General features: G+C 58.9%; 2 protein-coding genes and 1 non-coding gene across 5 annotated transcripts; 1 reads left to right on the top strand and 2 right to left on the bottom strand.

The window, feature by feature from the left end:
* Positions 1-172: 172 nt before the first annotated feature.
* LOC116436148 lies at positions 173-279 on the bottom strand. The gene has a single exon (XR_004236964.1). It is a non-coding gene; the product is annotated as a U6 spliceosomal RNA (small nuclear RNA).
* A 315-nt stretch (positions 280-594) lies between these two features.
* TMEM259 (transmembrane protein 259) lies at positions 595-12,984 on the top strand. Of its 2 annotated transcripts, none has more exons than XM_032092682.1 (11): positions 595-1,222; positions 3,077-3,343; positions 3,637-3,748; positions 5,920-6,030; positions 6,926-7,048; positions 7,369-7,469; positions 8,342-8,399; positions 8,735-8,818; positions 9,313-9,445; positions 9,806-9,905; positions 10,565-12,984. In XM_032092682.1, exons 1-11 carry the CDS (start codon positions 998-1,000, stop codon positions 11,354-11,356), a joined length of 2,106 nt encoding a protein of 701 aa, XP_031948573.1. In that variant the 5' UTR covers positions 595-997; the 3' UTR covers positions 11,357-12,984. The 2 variants fall into 2 exon arrangements, with proteins under 2 accessions (XP_031948573.1, XP_031948572.1); XM_032092681.1 differs by having other exon boundaries at positions 998-1,222; positions 3,637-3,802.
* GRIN3B (glutamate ionotropic receptor NMDA type subunit 3B) lies at positions 12,918-19,447 on the bottom strand. 2 transcript variants are annotated; one of them, XM_032092676.1, is made up of 10 exons: positions 18,992-19,447; positions 17,609-18,207; positions 16,123-17,167; positions 15,566-15,711; positions 15,249-15,364; positions 14,928-15,079; positions 14,683-14,847; positions 14,388-14,455; positions 13,921-14,258; positions 12,918-13,520 (listed from the first exon to the last, which is right to left on the bottom strand). In XM_032092676.1, exons 1-9 carry the CDS (start codon positions 19,445-19,447, stop codon positions 13,922-13,924), a joined length of 3,084 nt encoding a protein of 1,027 aa, XP_031948567.1. In that variant the 3' UTR covers positions 12,918-13,520; position 13,921. The 2 variants fall into 2 exon arrangements, with proteins under 2 accessions (XP_031948567.1, XP_031948566.1); XM_032092675.1 differs by having other exon boundaries at positions 13,926-14,258.
* Between the last annotated feature and the right edge of the window lie 18 nt (positions 19,448-19,465).

The following is a 19,465-nucleotide window of genomic DNA, read 5'->3' as shown; positions in this document are numbered from 1 at the left end:
GGGGCACAGCAGGACAGGGGCAGCAGAGTGGGCCTGGCACAGGCGAACATCGACCCACAGCGTCGCGCCTGGGGCTCCCCCGACTTTGCGAGGGGGGCTGGAAGACCCCGTGCCACATCTCAGGGGCCAAAAGGTTCCTCGCGGGGAGGGGGCTCTGAGACCGTCCCGAGAAAAAAATATGGAACGCTTCACGAATTTGCGTGTCATCCTTGCGCAGGGGCCATGCTAATCTTCTCTGTATCGTTCCAATTTTAGTATATGTGCTGCCGAAGCGAGCACGAATTTCTGTATGCCCTCAGCTCTATTTAAACCACCTTCAATTGCTAATTTTTACGTCACTGCGAGTATATTTCTTCAGGCTCCCGCGCCTTTCTTCACACGGTTATTCTCTCAGGCGATGTGTGCTGTTTTTTTATTCTGGATCTTTCTGCTTTGCCGAATTTTTTTGCCTTTTCCAGGCCGAGGTGCCTCCCGGAGGTGCCGGCCGCGCGCGCTGCATGGCGGGAGATCTTTCATTTGCATGAAGGCGGGGCAGGTCCGGAGCGTGTCCTCCACCGTCCCGTCGTGCCCTGGGCGCGCGTGCGCGCGCACGCGCGGAGCCGCCGTGGCCGGCGGAGGAAGATGGCGGCGGAGTGCTGAGGGACGGGACGGGACCGCGCCGGGACAGCTGAGCCGCCCTCTGCGCCCGGGCTCCGCCGCGCCGCTCCGCCCCGCCGAGGGACCCCCATGGCCGCGGGAACAGCCCGGCAGCCGCGTCCCTGCTGTGTCTGCTCCGACCGCCCAGCTGCCGGGCCCCGCTGAGCGCTCAGGCCTGACCCGCTGGGCCTGACCCGCCGCCGCCCCGAAGCGTCTGCGCCGGGCAGGGGCCGGGGAGGGGGACGGAGTCAGCGCCGGCCCCGCGCCCGCGGCCCCTTCGCAGAACCCGCCCGGTCCCAGCCAGCCCTGCGGAGGAGCAGCAGCCTTTTCGGGCCCAGCCCTCACCAGCCCCGCCGTCAGGATGTCCGAGAACCAGCCGAACGCCAACAACCACCACCCGGCCAACAACGCCGGGGCCGCCGGCGGCAACAACCGGGGTGTCCGCAACCCCAACCTCAACCAGAACCCCCTGATCAACGTGCGCGACCGCCTCTTCCACGCGCTGTTCTTCAAGATGGCAGTGACCTACGCGCGCCTCTTCCCTCCCTCCTTCCGCCGCGTCTTCGAGTTCTTCGTTCTCCTCAAGGTGAGGGGCAGCTCCTCCTGCCAGCCCGCGGCCGGGCTGAGGGCAGGAATTTCCTTAGAAACACAAAAAGTCGTGCCTTCGCCAGAGGTAGCAGGCTGTGTTTGGACCACACACTCCGAGCTGTCCCTGGGGCTCCCGTGGGCCCCTCCTGTGAGGAAGACATTAGTCTCCATGGTGGTCCTGGTGTTCCTTGCACTCTGGAACTCTCCCAGATCTGTAAATCAAAAGGAAATTGGTGAGCCAGCTTGCTGGGCAGCCAGGCTGGCTCGAGGCAGGAGAGGTTTCAATTTCTGTTTCCGAGCAATCGCACTTTTTGGGTACATTTCCCACATGACATACTGGATTGTTGGAGTTCTGCTGGAGTCTTGTCTTTTCTGGAAGCAGTTAGAGCCCAGCCCTGTTCTAACCCTGTTTCTTTCAGCAGTGCCAGGGATGTGTCACTGTGCTCTGAGGTGACCCCACCTGTCTGCTGGGTGATGGGGACCTCCCAGAGGGGCCTGTCAGTGTCCAGGGGTGACTGCCTGTAGGTAAAATCCTGCTCTGTGACTTCCAGGATGGGAAATTAGAGTAAGGAGAAGGGGAGAGCAGCTTGCCAGGCGACAGCAGCACACTCCTCTGGGTTGCTGCAATTCAGCAAGAAAACATTCAGCACAGCTTGTCTCATACTGCACGGAAACATTTGGGTTTTTCACATCCCTGTTCCCTCTCCCAGTTGTACAGCTGGATCCCAGCAGGCAGGCTAGGATAGGGATGGTGCTAAAGGTGCAGTGGTCAGGCAGAGTGGCTGGGAGCAGTTTGTCTTCCTTCTGCCTCTGATCACAGCTCTCCCATAGAAGGACAAACTTCCTCAGGGCTCTATGGAGAGCAGCATGCAGGGTCAGAGGTCAGCAGCCTGCTCCCAGCTCTCCAGCTGCTAGCAGGAGGGAAGTGGGAGCCCACATTCCCATCTGGAGCTGTGGGATTGCCTCTGGTTCTGCTGTGGCTCCTGCAACCAGGGAGGTGGCCCTGCTCTACCTCCCCTCATGTCTCCCTGTGCAGCTCCTCTGCAGAGTGATGTTTACCAGGCTGTTTGTTCATCACAAATAGGTCAGGACAGCAGGGCTGATGAGGACAGAGCAGCGCAGGGCGGCTGGGAAGGGAGGTGTGAGCTCAGCAGTGCCGCTCGCTGTGCCAGCCATGCTCGGAGCTCTGAAATTTGGACATCTCTGCACTCCAGGGAACAAGTTTTTTTAGTCCGCTCTGCTTTGCTGTGGTTTATGGCCATTCCTGGGCTTGAGGCAAGGCAAGGAGCTGTGGTGCTCTGTGCACTCAGCCTCAGAGGCCAGCTCAACCATCCCGAGGCAGGACCTGTTCTTTGGGACAACGGATCGGGCACGGGTTTGGGTCTTCCTGCCCAGGAGTAGGTTGGCTTTGCTTAAGGTTTGCTTTATTCTACCTTTACAAAGCTGGGCAAGCTTCTCTACGTTTCAGCAGGAAACTTTGTGCTGAGAAGGGAAGGGTTGGAAGGCACGGACATGTTTCCATTTCCTTCAGTGTGCCTTGTGGCCTCATCCCACACCAGTGCTGTGTGTGGTCGGTTTTGGGGATGCTGGTGGTTGCAGGACCTGTGCTTTCAGAAGGCTGTCACTGTCAGCTCTGGGCTCGTGAAAGGAGCAGTTGGTTCCTGCTGCCTTTGGCGCGTTCCCTGCCGGAACTGCCGAGGTCTAGCTGCTGCGTTGTTGATGCAGGGAAGCACTGAAGCTCTTGTCCGCTTGCCAGTCTACTTGTCCAAATTCTCCTTGTGTTTCCCAGGCAGAGACGAGCTGGTGATAACTAGGGGGTCTGACAGTCTCTGCCTTGTTTCCTGCCCTTTAGGCTCTCTTCGTGCTCTTCATCCTGGCCTACATCCACATCGCCTTCTCCCGCTCGCCCATCAACTGCCTGGAGCACGTGCGGGATAAGTGGCCCCGCGACGGCATCTTGCGGGTGGAAATCCAGCGCAACTCCAGCCGGGCCCCCATCTTCCTGCAGTTCTGTGGGGTCGAGAAGTTCCCAGGAATGGTGGTGGAGTCCACGACTGAGGAAGAGGAGGAGGAAGAGGAAGAAATGACTGTGGATATGTTTGAAAACAGCTCCATCAAGGTAAGGACGCGCTCCCTGTGTATGGTGGAGAGGGAAGCCTGGGCGTTGGGTTGGAGAGAAGTGCAGGTTGGAAGTGAAGTCCCTGTGTGATCCCTCGGTCTCCTGGAAACACAGCATGTTCCTTGGCTGCTCCTGGGTCCCCACGTTGGCCTCTGATGGTTTGACACAGAAAGGAAAGCTGGAGAAAGTGTCCTTTTATGCATGGGGAGGCCTTCATGTGGATCGAGAGAGCATGGCAGGTGAGAGGTGAAGAGGCTGCTGACGTGGCTTTCCCTGCTCTGGTTTTCCAACAGTTTGAGCTGGATATTGAGCCCAAGGTGTTCCTCAAGCCATCCCGAGTGAGCAGCACTGAGCTGCCACACAACGACAGCCAGGAGTTCTCGTTTAGTGACGCAGCCACTAAAGGTATGCAGCCTCTGCGGGAGACTGTGTCCGAGTTTGAGATGCTAGCCCGAGCAGGTAATCACACCTTCACTGCTACCTGTGCTCCTCCTTCCTCCCCTCATCATCCTCCCCACACGTCCCTTTCCTGGCTCCTTGGGGCACCTGCACAGTAACCTTAAATGTCTTCCTGATGTGTTTACCTGTGGTTAATCGTGTCAGTACTAACAGCAGACCCTCAGTGAGCTCTGCTCTGAAGCTGGGGGGATGCTGGGGATTGGGGGAAGGCTGGGTTAGAAAATTTGCCAGGCCAAGAGGCTTCAGATCGACCACGGGTGAACGAAGGCTCTTGGCCTGGCAGGTTCCTGCGATGATCGGTGTTGGGTATCTCAGCCTGAACCCCCTGTTCTGAGCCATTCACTGTCCCCTGCAATCCACAGGCATCCCCTGACAGCAACATTCCTTCAAGCATGAACAGGGTTTGGGCTGTGTTCTGGGTGCTGAGCCAACACCAGCACTTGGAGCCGCCGATTTGCTACAGTTAATTAATCCCGAAAGCCACCAAGCGGGTTTTGGTGGATTGCGATACAGTGCTGCTGTTCCACTCAGATGTTCCCTGGCCTTATCCCACCCATTTCCTGCCTGACCTAAGCTGCTCAGGCCCTGTAAACTCCAGAGGGAGATTTAGTAGCTTTGTATTATTTAAAATGGAATTCCAGTGGGGAAAGTGGTTTAGGTGCAAAATCTACTAAAGAATATTTATCTTAAAATAGAACTTGGGACCTGGATTCTTTGTCTTTTTCCACAAAATTTGCCAAAAATTTGCCTCTTTCTCCACACTGTTGTCTCTGTGAAGGCTGGAATTCTTTGCTCTGCAGATACACTGGGGTTGTGGCTATGGAGCAGGATGAGACTGGACAATGTCCTGTTCCTTGGTCTTGCAGTGGATTTGCTTGGTGCTCCTCCAGAGCTCATTAATCCTGAATTAAAGGTCATTAAGACCAGAGAGCAGTAAATGTTTTTGGTGCAGGACCTTTATTGCTGGTGCCCGGGTTCTGAGGAGAGTCACGTTGTGCTGGGCTGGGGCACTGGTGGGAAGTCCCTTGTTTTGCTGAATGCCTGGTTGGAAACGTTCCAGAAAAGGAGAGGGAGAGAACAGGCTGTTTTCCAGATTAGTTACAAAATTCACATCTTTAAGTCAGTCCCAAATACCTATTTTATTGTTTTTTCTAGGTTTTCTGTCTTCTCAGTGCACCAAATTTGATGTTTAGTCAGAATATTTTACCATGAAAAAATATTTTATTCTACAAAGGAAGTAATTGTTTGTTGATATTTAAACCCTTGATTTCCTTTTGAGCTTAAAGCTGTTTATAATGGAAACAAAAGACAAACCCAACAGCCCAGCTTGTGTTTGCTGCCCAGTAAGGGGATCAGGGGATCTCTGTCAGTGCTGGGTCAGGTGTGGCTCTGTTCAGGTCTTGTGTCCCTTTAACTGTCGCTGTGGTGCCGGGAGCTGCCTGACAGCTGCCTCCCCCCTCCTGGAGATAGACCCTGGCAGTCTGAAAGAGCAGGGATTAAATTGCTTGGCTCTGGCTTAGTGGGAGGTTTTTTCCTTTCAGAGATGATGTAGCAAAAAAACCATCTCTTTGGATCCTTCCTTGGAGAAAAAAAAAAAAAATGGGGAAACTTCAGGCACCACCAGTTTTTGGGAAAGCTGTAATTGCTGCTGCCTTCAGTTCTGACATGTAATTGCAGCACTGACCTCAGTCCCCTGGGAAGTGCAGGGTTCTTGCCTCTGGAGCACTTACTTGCTGTCCAGCAGGTGTAAAGTGGATTTTCCTGCTGGTTCCCAAACAACGTGGGAAGCAGAAATTGAACAGAGCAAGAACAAGTGGCTCTGGGCTTGCCAGGCAAAGATGTGGGCAGGTTCTGGGCAGAGCTTGGAACTGCTGCCCTGAAGCTTTCCTAGAAGTCTCACATAAAGGACTAATGTCAAGGGAATGGGCTGCAATTCCAGAGAGTTTGCATTGATTTATGTTTAATTGGCTGAGGGAAGCCTGGAGCCCGCGTTTGCAACCAGTTCCCTTTTCAAGAACATGATGGGAGGGAGGGAACCCAGAGGGGCTGTTTCTTCGTGGTGGCTGTTTGCAGATGTGGGTGTTGAGTCTCCCTGTCTCCCCATGTCTCTCTCCCAGTGTGGCCACAGGAAGAGTACATTGTGGAATACTCTCTGGAATACGGCTTCCTGCGCCTGTCCCAGAGCACGCGGCAGCGCCTCAGCATCCCCGTCATGGTGGTGACCCTTGGTGAGTGGGAGGCAGCCCAGGCAGGGCAGGAGGCTCAGGGGTGGGTGCAGGGGTGGGTACCTGCAGTGCAGAGACCTCCACACCATCTCTGGGAACTCTTGCTGAAGTCGATGGCACTCGCTTCCCACGCGGGAGAGCTGCTGTGCGCAGCCTGTCTGCCTTTAGTAGGTCACAGCTTTCCAGGAGGAGCCTTCTGAAATGGTGGAGCCTGGTTCAGTGAGCCCTGATGTCATGCCCAGCACAGTTTTCCCACATGGACCAGGGAAGAGCTCTCTCCCTGGCTGAAGGCACTGAAGCTCTGGGCTCAGTGTGGAGCAGCAGGGTTTGAGCCTGGTGGCCAGAGCAGCTGTGCAGGTGTTGGGGACAGTGCTCAGAGATCTGTCACACCGTGTGTGCTGCTGTGCCCCTGTGAGCACCAGCGGGTCATTTCCCTGAACAGTGTTCTCTTCTCGTGATGTTTGCTCCATTAAAACTTGTCCAAGTCAGGAACACAGCCTCAGACCTTCTCGTGCCTGTGAATCTCTGTATCAATCAGAGTGGAGCTCGTTACTTCCTCCCACTCAAGCTGAAGCAGAGCTGGATGGGGGTTAAGCAGTTTTCCTGTGCAGTCAGGGTGAGCCCAGGAGATAGGCTGAGCCTAGAGGGTAAATTCCCTTTTTGTCTGTGCCAGCACAGTGTGATGGCCCTGACAATCCTTAAGGCCCGACTGCCATTAGCACTTTAATGTGGCTGGATCTGTCAGGGGGTGACACTTTCCCTCCCAGTCCTGCCAAATTTGGTTTTACTGCCTCAGATCCACATGCAGGTGCAGCTCTGCTGGCACAGGTATCCTTCACCTCGTGCCTTTGTGGCTCCAGGTGTGAACAGTGTGAAAGGGTTTTTGTGTTCTCTCTAGATCCTACCAGGGATCAGTGCTTTGGGGACAGGTTCAGCCGCCTGCTGCTGGATGAGTTCCTGGGCTATGATGATATCCTGATGTCGAGTGTCAAAGCTTTAGCTGAAAACGAGGAAAACAAAGGTAAGGCCTGGAAGAGTTGCAGCAGCGGCTGCTAGGAGCAGTGGGTGTTTGCTCTGTGGATGCCTGACTATCATCTTCTGACTATTGATTAATCTGTAATGCAAGGAGCAGCTCCCTGTGTTATTGTCAAGGACAAAATGAGAGAGGCAGGAGGGGAGAGGTGTCTGGAAATGTGATTTCCTCCCGCCTCACCGCCCTGCATGACAATGAATGCTGCCCTGAGGATTTGCTCCAAATCCTGTTTCTTTAGCAGGCACTGGAGCTTGGTTCTTAGTCTGCACATTAATCACACTGAGCTCGTGTTCGTGCTTTTTCTCCAGGTTTCCTTCGCAATGTGGTGTCCGGGGAGCACTATCGCTTTGTCAGCATGTGGATGGCCAGGACGTCCTACCTGGCAGCCTTTGTCATCATGGTCATCTTTGTAAGTCACCGTGAGCCAGGCAGTGCCCAGCCTGGTGCTGGGCAGCGAGTGGTTGGTGCTACAGCAGAGCTCTCATCTGATTTCAAAGTGTAGTTGGTGGAGGATGAGGCTCTACTCTGGGGCATTTTTTTATTTGGTTGGTTTGGTTTTTTTTTTAGTTTCTAAAGTCCACCAGTGAAATGAGCGGGAGAGCTGACCTAGAATGCAGTGCTGTTTCCATTGTCAAAAGGGAGCTGCTGTTAATTTCTGAGTGTCCTTAGTACACTCCAGCTGTCAGCACAGGGTGCAGACATTTGTCCTCTGAGACTTTTAAGAACAGCCCAGACTGATTTGCCAGGAGTGATCAAGATAAACCAAGTGATGATGTGTGAGATGAGGTGTTCTCAGATACACATCAGACAAGATCCCAGGCGATAACTACCCTGTGTTTGTTGTCTTGGGTGGCTGTGGGTGACTGTCTCTTTGTGTGTGGCTGTCCCACCCACTGGGGCAGGTCTGTCCACAATCACACTGTGGGCACTGAGGAGGAGCCGAGTGCAGGGAGCTGCTGGGAGCTGCGGGAGGAGCAGGATAGAGGACGGGAGAATCCCTGCTCCCAGCTCTGTGGGTTGGCGTGGCCACAGCGCAAACATTCAGGATTGGTCCCTTTACAAACAAATCCCTTACTGTCTGTTCCCCTGCAGCAGCACAGAGATTAATTGCTGTTTGTGAAGCTCTAATTACTCTTTGGGAAATGGCTCTGCACAGCTCCAGCTAATGAACGTGGGATGTGCAAGCCCTGGCTCGCCCGGGCCTCTGCCGCAGTGCGATTCCGTGTGATTCCCTGCATCCGTGGGGCTCTAATCTGCCTCCCCTTCTCTCTCCTGTTCCAGACTCTCTCTGTCTCGATGCTGCTGCGCTACTCACACCATCAGATCTTTGTCTTCATTGGTAAGGACTGGCTGAGGGGTTTGGGTTGTGCTGGGCACTGTGCCTGCTCCAGCATGGGGTGTTGTAGAGTCACAGCAGGTTTGGGTTGGAAGGACCTTGAGGATCATTAGTTCCAGTTTAGAAGGGTAGCTTCTAAATTGTACCTGCCTGTATCTGCACAGGGAATACATCCTCCTGCTCCCAGTCACTGCACTTGCCAGAGCTTTTCTCTGTCCTGAGAAGTATTGGCTGGGGACAGAGGATGTGGCTGCACTGAGCGGGCAGTACCGTGGGGTGGAAGGTTCTGTGACCCCCCCCGATCCTCTCTGTGCCACAGCTTGTTTTCCTTCTTGCAGTTGACCTGTTACAGATGCTGGAGATGAACATGACCATTGCGTTCCCTGCTGCTCCACTCCTCACTGTCATCCTGGCTCTGGTCGGTAAGGACTTGCCTCACTGCTTGTGTCTGCAGCACATCCCTCTGAGATCTGTGGGAAGTCTAATTCCCTGTTCCGAGCTGGCCGCGGCAGGTGGTTACTGTGGCTGCTCATCACAAGGCAGAAGGCTCTGGAATTTGATGGCACAGTGAGCTCCATTGTCCTTCTGGGTCCCCTGGAAAAGCAGCAGTTTGTTGGGAAATCCCAGAATCCAAAGCTTTGTCTGTCCCTGGAGCTCTGTTGCAGATTCACACTCTGTGGCCACGTTGCATTTGTACAATTTAAATTTAAAAAGCAGCAAAACCCCCCCTGAAATCTGCACGGCGGGAGGCAGCTGATCCCTGGGACATTGCAGGTGGAATGTTCTTGGCCGTAGCTGCTGCCATAAGCAGAGCCCAGTTACCTGCCCTGGGCAGGTGCAGTCACAGCCCTGCTCCGAGGTGACAGAGAACCCCTTCCCATGCCCTGCCATGTGCTGATGTCCCCTCTGTCCCCAGGTATGGAGGCCATAATGTCCGAGTTCTTCAATGACACCACGACCGCGTTCTACATCATCCTCATCGTGTGGCTGGCGGACCAGTACGACGCGATCTGCTGCCACACCAACACCAGCAAGAGGCACTGGCTCAGGTAAGGGCTGGCTGTGGCCACATCCCCTCTGCCTGTCCTCCTCCAGCTGCTCTGAGTCCTTCCCAGCACCCTCAGGCACAGCAGCCTCCACTCCTAAGGCTGTTATCTGTGTGGCTCCTTGGGAGCTGCCCCACACGTCACAGGGTCCAAAGTGCAATTTCTCTGCTTTGGGTTTGGGCCTGGATCTTGGAATCACCTTGATCTTCCCCAGCCCCTTGTTTTTTACTGCTGATAGACAGGCAACTCTAATTACCTGTTAATGAGTCTGTGTCATCCTGGGCAAAGTGCCCCAGCTCAGGCTGATGTTGGGAGGAGAAGGGAGCTCACATTTTTCCTGATCTTTCCTGCCTTCTTGTCCAGATTCTTCTACTTGTACCACTTTGCCTTCTATGCCTACCACTACCGCTTCAACGGGCAGTACAGCAGCCTGGCACTTGTCACCTCCTGGCTCTTCATCCAGGTGAGTCCCTGCAGGGCTGCTGCACCTTGGGGGCGTTTGTCAAACTTCCTCTCAAGCTGGGTTGGAGGAGAGATCCTTATTTCTGCAAGAGATAGAATTAAGTGTGGTTTGGAAATGGGGCAGCAGAATGAGGCTGTGGAAGAGGGGATTACTGAATTGCTGCCTCCAGTCTAGCTGTGGGCCTGACAATAACTTGGTGCCACGGGGGTGTTGGGAAGGATTTCTGTCCTGTCCTTCTGGAATAAATCCCGGGGAGGGTCTGCCTTGCAGAGGAGCTGTTCGGGTCTGTGCAGTGAGGATGCTGGCAGAACCAGCTCCAAGCTGATGTCTCCAATATCCTGGATCAAGCATACTTGTTGGGTGTCTCTGGTTGTTGACCTGCTGCAGGGTGGGAACAGGGAATAGAGGATGGGCCAGAGGAATGCTGTCATCCTTCTTTTCCCAGCCTTTGAAAGGGAAGAGGGGTTGTTCTCTCTTGCCCGTCTTCAGAGGGAAACTATAAAGCAGCTTGCAGTAGTCATAGTGGAAGGGATAGATCTTTCCAAACTTGCTGCTGACCTTCTGGCTGTCAAAGCAGCTGGATTCTCCAGGAGAAGTTTGGTTTTCTTGGGATGTGGTGGCCCAGACCCAGGGTGACGCCTTTCCCTTTCATCCACCAGCACTCGATGATTTACTTCTTCCACCACTATGAGCTGCCAGCCATCCTGCAGCAGATCCGGATCCAGGAGATGCTGCTGCAGAACCAGCAGGTCGGGCAGGGCACCCAGACCACGCTGCAGGACAACCTCAACAACAACACCACAGCTGCCCCAGTCGAGGCCGGGGGCCGCCGAGCCCTGCTGGCCGCCGGGCCCCCTGGGGAGGGCAGCAGTCCGGCCGCCCTGACCCCCGGCGAGGCCTCCAGCGTCATCGCCGCCGCCGCCTCTGTGGGCAGCGACCTGAACTGGGTGGCCGAGACAGCCGCGATCGTGACAGAGGCCTCGTTTCTGTCTGACCTGAGCACAACCCTCCTGGAGCCCACCATGGTGCACGAAGCCGTGGCCAACGGGACCCCTCAGGAGGTGGCCACGGCCTCCGGGTTGGTTGCCCGCATCAGGGTCAGCAGCGACCACCCGGAGACAGCCGTGGGCTCCATCACCATTGAGGTCACCTCAAAGTCCGTGGTGGCCGCAGCAGATGCTCCCCCAGCTGCTGGGGCTGCGCTGCAGGAGGGGGCGGGCCCCAGCCCCTCCCTTCCCAAGCAGACTGAGGCTCTGGAGGGCTCAGACAGCCGAGCAAAACCCAGTGGCAAGAACTGCATGGGCAGCAGCAGCGTGGCAGAGCCCCTGCCAGCCTCGGGGGGGGACAGCGACCAGGACAGAGGTTTTGAGGATCGAGGGGAGAGCAGCCCCTGCCCAGCACCAGCAGAGAGAACACCCAGCTCAGAGCCAAGCTCCAGGAACCTGTCCTGAGCCCCGTTGCTGTTGCTGTTGCCCTGGACTGCCGGGAAGGCATTTGGATTTTGTTTGTTACTATTTCTCACTTCACCATCATCCTTAACCCATGGATCCCTCTGAGCAGAGCCAGAGCAGCTGGGACAGAGCAGGGCTGCGGTGACCTCCCTTCCCTGGGGAAGGCATGGGGGGCTGTGGGAAGGATGGGAGGGTTTGGTCCCTTGGCCCACACAAGTCTGGGGCACCTCTGAGGCCACAGGTGAGCCAGCTGCCTGTTCCCACCCTGCCCCGCTCGTGCCCTGGCTTTTCCTTGTCCCCAGTCCCCAGCTTTGCCCCTGCAGCTGCGTTTGCAGTCCGGGTGCTGATCCCAGGTGAGAGCTGACCTGGGACAGGCCACGCATGTGGCAGCTTTGTGGTTAGAGTAGGAGTGGATAGAGCAGGCAGAGAGTGTCCAGCCCCCGTGGGAGAGCCACAGAAGCGATTCCTGGTCACCTTTCCTGCTCCTGAGGGGAGGAGGAACTTTGACCTCCCCCAGGCACAAGGTCTGCCCAGGCCAGGGCACAACCAAAGCAGAAGCTGCAGTTCAGCCCCCTTTTTTCTGTCCTTGAACTTCCCGTGGTGGGTGGGTTGGGAGTGGAAGGTGCTGTGTCCGGGTGGGAGCTGCCATCCCAGGAGCCATGGGTGGTGCTTGGTGGGTGCAGCCGTGCTGCAGTGGGTGTCTGGAGAGGTGTAGGGCAAGGGCAGCAGCTCTGTCCCGCACAGCTCTGCTCTGGATGAGGCAGCTGCTTTCCAGTGCCTTGTCCCTCCTGTGGGACACGTTTGTGTTTAGGATCAGCCCCATCCCAGAGGAGAGAGTGGCTCCTCATGCTTAGAGTGTTGCATGAGCTGGTTTAGCAAAGAACCAAAACACTAAAGCCAAGACATTTCAGCTGGTTTTCCCCCATTTCCCTGGCAGTGGAGGTGAGGCTGGCAGAGCCTGACCCCTCTGCCAAGAGGCTGAGCTGTGGGGGTGCTGCCTGTGGACCCCTGCAGAGGGGCCAGATCCATGCCCCGATGTGCTGGAAGGGGTGTTTGTGCAGGGAGGTGGAGCAGAGTGAGGCGGGATGAAGCTCTGGGAGAACCATGGTGGGACAGGGCAGGGACAGGAGGTGACACATGGGCACTTAGCTCTTGGGGACAGCTGGGTCCCTGCACAGATGTCCCCGAGTTCAGTGTTGTCCCCCTATGGCTGAGCAGTGTCTGGAGTCCATCTCCCTTGGAGGGCTCCGTGCGTTTCAGTGTTTCCTTGTCAATAGGAGGGGGCTCAGAGCCCCCTCTTCACCCCTCTGCCTTTCCCACCTGGGTGCCCCATTTTTGGTTTTCCCTTTTGCCTGGGGCAGCTGTGGTGCTGCTCCAGGGCAGGGGAGACCCTGCTGTGACCAGCAGGTCAAATCTTGCTGCTGCCAGCACTCCTGAGAAGGGGACTTGTGGCCAACTGGCTCCCAGCCTCTGGAGTGCCAGGAATGACCGTAGGCTTTTCAGAGGAGTGGGTGGGAGGGGAAGAGGGGACACCAAACCAAATGATTTGATGAATGAAGAGTAGAGTTCATTCTATTTAATTAATGTACAAAATGTGTTTGTATATAATAATAAATATTATCTCTTAACAGCTCCTGCAGCGCTGCCCCATGTCGTGCCCATGGCTGTGCTGGGCTGACGTGTGGGAGTCCTGGGGGCACGGAGGTGCAGCGAGGTGAATGCTCAGTCCTGGGGGTGCCTCCTCCTGCCGTCCTGGGGTGTCACCATCTGTCCCCTTGCAGTGTGCAGAGGGCCGAGCACCAACCCTGTCCCGGCCATAGCTCAGTGATGCTGGGCTGCCTTCGCACCAGGGGAGGGGCTGCAGGGCTCCGAGTCCTTCCACAGCCGCCTGTGGTGGGATATGGGGAGCTATTCCTTGTCCTCAGCGGGGAGCAGAGCCCTGAGCCGCAGCCTGTCCCGCTCCCTGTGCAGCGTCTCCATCTGCACCCTCCGCCTGAGGAAGGCTCCGGTTCTGCTTTGCGGTGGCTCTTTGCGGCTTTGCCGCCCTGGAGCTGCCTCTCCAGAGGGAGGTTCCGGTCTCGGCTTGTCCTCCTGCCCCATCCATGTGGGAGCCTCCTCTGCCTCTTCCTAATCGCTGCCGTCCTGCGGCGGGGCTGAGCTGGGCCTGCGGAGGAGGGAAGGGAAAGGGAAGGGTTATGCTTAGCCCAGGCTTAGCCGAGTTTGGGATGCTGCTGAAAGAGGAAAAGCAGACTTTGTCTTCCTTCGTCATCTTTATTTACGTGGTGTAAAACCAGAACCGGGGCACGGGGCTCGGCGTTGTCCGGGCACTGCGGGGACCTCTCATCCCAATTCAACCCCCCAAAAAGAACCTTCCGGCCCTTCAAACCCCCACTGCCGGCAGGAGGGACGGGAGGAACAGACAAAGGCCCCAGAGTTGGGGCAGCCCCGGGACATCCCCCCTCCCTTTTTCCTTCCACTCTCTCTGAGCCGGAGGAGCGGGTGGCCTGCCCCACCCCGGCAGAGCAGCCTGTCCTGGGGTGCTTCGAGGGGTCCCTGCCTCTCACCTCACCTCTCCTCCCGGGCTTCCTCGGTGGCCAGCGGAGCGGGCAGTGCCCGGCCGCCCTTGGTGGTGCCCAGCACGGACACCAGCTCGCTCTTCCTCAGCAGCGCCGCGCGCAGCTGCTCCCGCATCTCCTGGATCTTCTCCTCCAGCTCCCGGAGCTCGTTCTCACCGGCCGCCCTGTCCAGGGGCTGCAGCGGCCGCCCGTTCCCGGGGTGCCACGGGGACCCCTCAGCCTCGGGAGGGGCTTTGTCCAGCTGGAAGCGCACCCGCCGTGCCTCCTTCCGCAGGGCGCTCCAGGGCTGTGCTGCCGCCGGGGCCGACCTCGGCTGGGGCTCGCACCTGTGTGGGGAGGGTGGAAGGGCTGAACTGGGATCTGGCTGTTGTGGGGTCCCTCTGCAGCCCCCCAGAACTCTGGGTGTCCACAGGGGGGAGGAGGAGAGCGGGGCAGGCTCCCAATCCCAGCTCTACCTCTGCTCCAGCTTCAGCTGCTGGCTCTTCCGCTCCTCCGTGCCCATGTTCAGAGCCCGATGGATTTTCTGTGGGGAGCAAGGGAAGAGTGAGCTGGGGGGTGATGGTCTGGGGTTAACAGGCCAGGGATTAATTAATTGGAGGGTGATGGTCTGGAGGTGACGGTTCAGGAGTTAAACGGGGCTTGGTGGTCCGGGGCTGGAGGAGGGCAGAGGTGGTGCAATTTAAGAGGGAGCAGCAACATGGGGTCAGGGGTCTTTGAGGTGCTGTGTGAGCCCCTTCCCCCTGACCCCACCTGGCTCGTGTGCAGCCAGTAGTTGAATTTCTTCTTGCGCCGGATGCGGGGCAGGACGAGGCGGTAGAAGACGTGCTCGCCCAGCGAGGTGAGCAGGGAGCCGCTCAGCCCGATGCACAGCAGCACGAACAGCCCCGAGAAGTGGTAGATGCCCATCTGCAGGGTCTGTGGGCAGCAGGGGGTGTGGGCCGGGCTGCGGGGGGTGTCAGACCCCAGATCCCCTCCCGGCCGAGGAGCCGCCGCACCTCAGTGACAGCGAAGACGCGTTTGCCGCAGGGCACCATCTTGTACCACTTGTCGTGCAGGAGGTCGATGAACCCCGAGGACTTGTAGCGGCTGATGAACTCGGAGACGTTGGAGGTCAGCGGCGAGTTCTGGGGGAGGCCGATGCCGTAGCCTGGCCCCGGTGAAGGGGGGAGAGAGGGACAGTGCTGGGATGGGGGGGTGCAGCTCCCAGTGCCCACTACGGAGGGGGCACCTCCCCACCCTGGTTGTGGCAGGGCATGACCCCAGCCCGAGCGCACACACACAGTGAAACCCCCTTCCCACCACAGCCCTCCCCAAACCTTCGATGGCGAAGGGTTTGCCCACAGTGAGCAGTTTGCAGTCGGAGTCGATGGAGACCTCGTAGTCCAGCAGTGATTTGTCCATGATGAAGGCGTTGAGCTTGGCGGGCTCTGTCCTGCAGCAGCGTGGGGGGACACTCAGGGAGGGGCTGTTCCCCCCTTGCCCAGTGTCCCCCCGGCCTCACACCCCTCCCAGAGGTGGGGGCTCGTGTGTGTGGAGTGGGGGGTGCACAGGCTCCAGGGCTGGGGCAAAAGCTGCCCTGGGAGGGGTAAAAGGTGGCAGGGACCCACTCCCCCATGCTCTCCCTGCCCCTCACTTGAGCATGGTGACGCCGTCGGGAGTGGTGGGGGCATTGTAGCGCCGCATGTACTCGTGCATCTCGGGGAAGCTCTTCTTGATGTACTCCTCAGCACTGCTCTCCCACACCGTGCCGAAGCGGAAGCCCTGTGAGGGGTGATGGAGCTGGAAGGAGGCACCAGAGCATCAGCACCCCTGGCCCCAGGAATGTGTCCCCACTCCCTGGGCATGTGTCCCCAGCCTTGAGCCCCAGGCAGGGTGTCTGGGCAGCCCCAGAGGTGCAGCAACTCTTGGGGGTGTTTGGAAAAGAGTTTCCGCAAGAGCAGCCTCAGCGTGAAATCAGCCCACCTTCCCCTGCCCTGGAGCTGAGGCTGGGATTAAACACCAGTGGGATACACACACAAAGCTTTCTGGGGGTCTCAAAGACCCCCCCCACTCTTAGGAGGGGCCAAGATGCAGGACTGGGACTGGAGAGAAGGAGGAAGGTGCAGAAGAAAGGAACAGGACCCCCCTCACCCCCTTTCCTGGACTTCAGGCCTGTCTCAGCCCATCTGAAGCAGCAGGACACTCGCTCACCTTTGGGTCATGGATGCCCGAGAGCTCCTCAAAGGTCTTGTCCCCCACCATGACGGCCGCCAGGTTGGCCGTGTAGCTGGAGAGCACCAGGAGGCAGAAGATGGCCCAGAGGTTCATGAGGAAGCGGCCAGTGCAGCACTTGGGCGTCTTGCTGGAGACGGTGCGCCCAAAGAGGATGGCGTAGCAGAGGTTGAGGGCTGAGGAGTAGGAGAAGATCTTCATGCGGTTGCGGCCGTGGGGGGTCATTCCATAGGGGCTCTTCCACTCGTACAGGGTGAGGAAGAGTGCGGTCATGTGCAGCGCCACGAAGATGCCCACCCACATGGTCCAGTGCAGGGGCCACATGAAGGCCCCGATGGGCGACGCCGTGTCCTTGGTCCTCACCAGGATGCCCAGGCTGGTGGAGAAGAAGGGGCTGGTGAAGTCGATGACTTTGCTCCGTGCCGAGTTGATGCTGAAGGAGGTGACGGCCATGTGGGCCATGCCACTGAGCAGGTCCCCCACCAGTCCCGTCCAGCGCCCGTTCTTCCAGGCCCCGTATTTCCCATCGCCCACGATGTAGAGCTCGAAATCAAAGGCCATGTCCTCAGCCAGCTTCTCCAGCAGGTCGATGCAGTACCCATAGCAGCATTTCTTGTACTCCCGTGGCACTGAGCCGTTGCCAATCTTCTCAAAGAGGGCATCCAGCACGGCCGAGTCATTTGTGCCAGGGTCCAGGCAGAGCTGCCCGGCCGGGCAGTTCCCTTCCTCATCCACCTGCCTGGTGAAGACGAAAGGATGCTCCACCAGTGTCACCACCCGCAGCCGTGTGTGGGCCCCCTCAGCCGCCTCGCTGGGGCTCTTGTGCTGCCGCTGGCTCTGCCACACGCCCTCCTCCAGCTCCAGCTTGCCGCGGCTCCAGGTGCCCACTGTCACCCAGGTGGGGACCCCCTGCGAGTCTCTGCGCAGACTCCAGACGCGGAACTGCTGCTCCGGCCTCACCAGTGCCGTGTTCTCCACGCGCACCAGCCCCGTCTGGCCGTGGAAAGATGTGTTAGCCAGGAACCTGCCAAGGAAAGGGATTCACAACTCTGGTGTTCCGGGTCAGCTGGGACCAAGGGATGAAGCTGGGAGCTGGGAGCGGGATGTGCCCAACTCAGGCAGGGACAAGGTCAAGGAGGAGCAGCGGGATCCAGCCCTGCTGCGCTGCCCCGCAGCTCGCTGTGCTGCCAGGGCCAAGTGTTATTAATATTTATAGAGTGACCGTGCTCGGGCAGCGTTAAGGAGATCTGAAGTGACACATCCCCCCCTGTGCAGCACTAACCGTGTCCTGGGGGGCTGAGCCCCGTGGTGGTGGCTGCACACACTGGGGACGGCTCTGCACTGAGCCCAGGGGTCCCGTGGCTCTGCCCTTACCTCATCCCAGGTCTGGGGCAGAACTCCCCCTTGCACCCCCATACCACAGAGCTGGGATGAAGGAAAAGAGGCATTCCCAGCATCCCCTTACCCGGCAAGGAAGAGCCCTGGGGACTCGCCAACTGCCCGGTGCCTCTCATTGCAGTTGCCCGTGGTCTGCAGCAGTGCAGGGTTGGGGCGGCCGCGGGCAGCGTGGGCAATGGCCTGGGACACCAGTCCCACCATGTCCTGCACGAAGAGCTCCAGCGGTGGCCGGCTGACCTCCCCGAAGGCCAGCAGCCCTGGGGGCAGCCCCTCGGTCTGCAGCTCACTAGCGCTGAGCGGGAAGCCCAGCATCCAGTGGAATTCCTGCGGTGGCAGCCCCAACTCCTCGGCCACCTGGAAGACGAGCCGAGCACGGTGCAGGTCACAGCCCAGCACCAGCACCGGGCTGGACAGGGTCCTGACACGCTCCCTGTGCTGCCGCAGGTAGCGGGTAGCCCTGGGCTCATCCAGGTAGCCCAGGTCCAGGACAGTGCGGAGGAAGAGCTGGGAACGTTGGGCCCAGAGGTCGAGGAAGCCGTCGGTGTCCCAGGGGTGGCAGAGCACCAGGCTGGTCTCCTGCCAGTCGTTGGCCTGCAGGACGCTCCCCAGCACATCCACCAGTGTCTCCAGTGAGCTCTGCCGGTCCATGTGGAAGTGGAAGGGGCTCTGCCAACACACAGGGGTCGTGGCTGTGCCTCTTCCAGCAGGAAGAGCCCAGAGGCAGCACCAGACTGGACCCACCTGCCCCGAGGTCATCCCATATTCCCTGCCCATCCCCTGCCCAGTTCCTGTCTGGGATCCACTGCCAGAACACATCCCAGAACCCTTCTGAAGACAGAATGGAGTGGGGACTGGGGCTGAGGGCTGCAGGGCTCCCAGAGGAACCAGGGAACTTACCTTGGAGTGGGAGCTGGAATTGGGTCTGGGATAGAGCCGGGCAAGGGGCCAGGAGAGAGCTGAGATGGGAGCTGGGATAGAGCCAGGATAGGGCTGGAATGAGGGCCAAGAGGGGGCTGGAATAGAGCTGTGATGTGAGACAGAGAGAGCCAGGACGGGGCCCGGGATGAGGCTGGGGTAGAGGCAGGATGGAGGTGGGAATGAGGATGGGATTGGGCCGGGGTGGGAGAGAAGACAGAGGGAAAACAGAGCCGGGATGGACCCCGCAGGTAGTCAAGATGCAGCAAGGATGCGTGGTTGGGACGGATTCGGAATTGGAGCTGGAATCGGAGCGGAAATCGGGATCGGGATCGGAGGCAGGACTAAACCGGCAGAAGGACCCGCGGAACAGAGCCGGTATGGAGTCGAGACCGGGATCGGCATAGAGTTGGTATGGATCCGGGACGGGGATCAGGACAGGAGCACGGACGGAGCCGGGACGGGAGCGAGGACGGAGCCGGCGAGCAGGGACGGGAGCTGCGCCCCCGTGCAGTGCCGGCGCTGCGGGTCTCACCTGCGCTCGGAAAGGCAGCGGCCAGCGGGTGTCCAGGATGCTGACGAAGGGGACCTGGAGGGCGGCGGCGAGGAAGTCGAGCTGGAGCAGTTCCCGGCGGGAGCGGGGCAGAGCCAGGACGGCGGCCACGCCGCGCCCCGCCAGCGCCCCGCACAGCCACTGCGCCAGCGAGCCGGGGTCCCGCGCCGCCGGGCCGCCCCCCACCACCTCCAGGCTGAGGTTGTGGGGCAGCGTCACCTCCCCGGGGCTCCCCCCGGGGCCGGTACCGGCGGCTCGGGCCAGCGCGGCGCGGAGCCGGGCGCGGGCGGGCGCGGGTGGCAGCAGCGCCCCGAGGCGCACGGTGGGACCGGAGCCGAGGCCGGGGCCGGGGGGGGCCGGGACGAGGCAGGGATGCGGGTGTCCCCCCGCCGCCCCCAGCGCCGCCGCCAGCAGCCAGAGCGCCCGCAGCCCCGCCATGCGCCCCGCACCGGCCCC

This window comes from Corvus moneduloides, chromosome 28 (assembly GCF_009650955.1).
Source record: "Corvus moneduloides isolate bCorMon1 chromosome 28, bCorMon1.pri, whole genome shotgun sequence".
In the NCBI taxonomy this organism is placed as follows: Eukaryota; Metazoa; Chordata; class Aves; order Passeriformes; family Corvidae; genus Corvus; species Corvus moneduloides.
The sequence above is the reverse complement of the archived record's forward strand: the minus strand, read 5'-3'. Positions and strand labels throughout refer to the sequence as shown.

What these genes read in the sequence shown, in the direction of transcription:
- TMEM259 (XM_032092681.1), top strand. Translation starts at nt 998, where the DNA reads ATGTCCGAGAACCAGCCGAACGCCAACAACCACCACCCGGCCAACAAC. An exon ending in TTGTCATCATGGTCATCTTT is followed by an intron (nt 7,470 to 8,341) that starts GTAAGTCACCGT and finishes CTCCTGTTCCAG; the next exon opens with ACTCTCTCTGTCTCGATGCT. An exon ending in CCTCCTGGCTCTTCATCCAG is followed by an intron (nt 9,906 to 10,564) that starts GTGAGTCCCTGC and finishes TTCATCCACCAG; the next exon opens with CACTCGATGATTTACTTCTT.
- GRIN3B (XM_032092675.1), bottom strand. Translation starts at nt 19,447, where the DNA reads ATGGCGGGGCTGCGGGCGCTCTGGCTGCTGGCGGCGGCGCTGGGGGCG. An exon ending in CAAACCCTTCGCCATCGAAG is followed by an intron (nt 15,080 to 15,248) that starts GTTTGGGGAGGG and finishes CACCGGGGCCAG; the next exon opens with GCTACGGCATCGGCCTCCCC. An exon ending in ACTGGCTGCACACGAGCCAG is followed by an intron (nt 14,456 to 14,682) that starts GTGGGGTCAGGG and finishes TGCTCCCCACAG; the next exon opens with AAAATCCATCGGGCTCTGAA.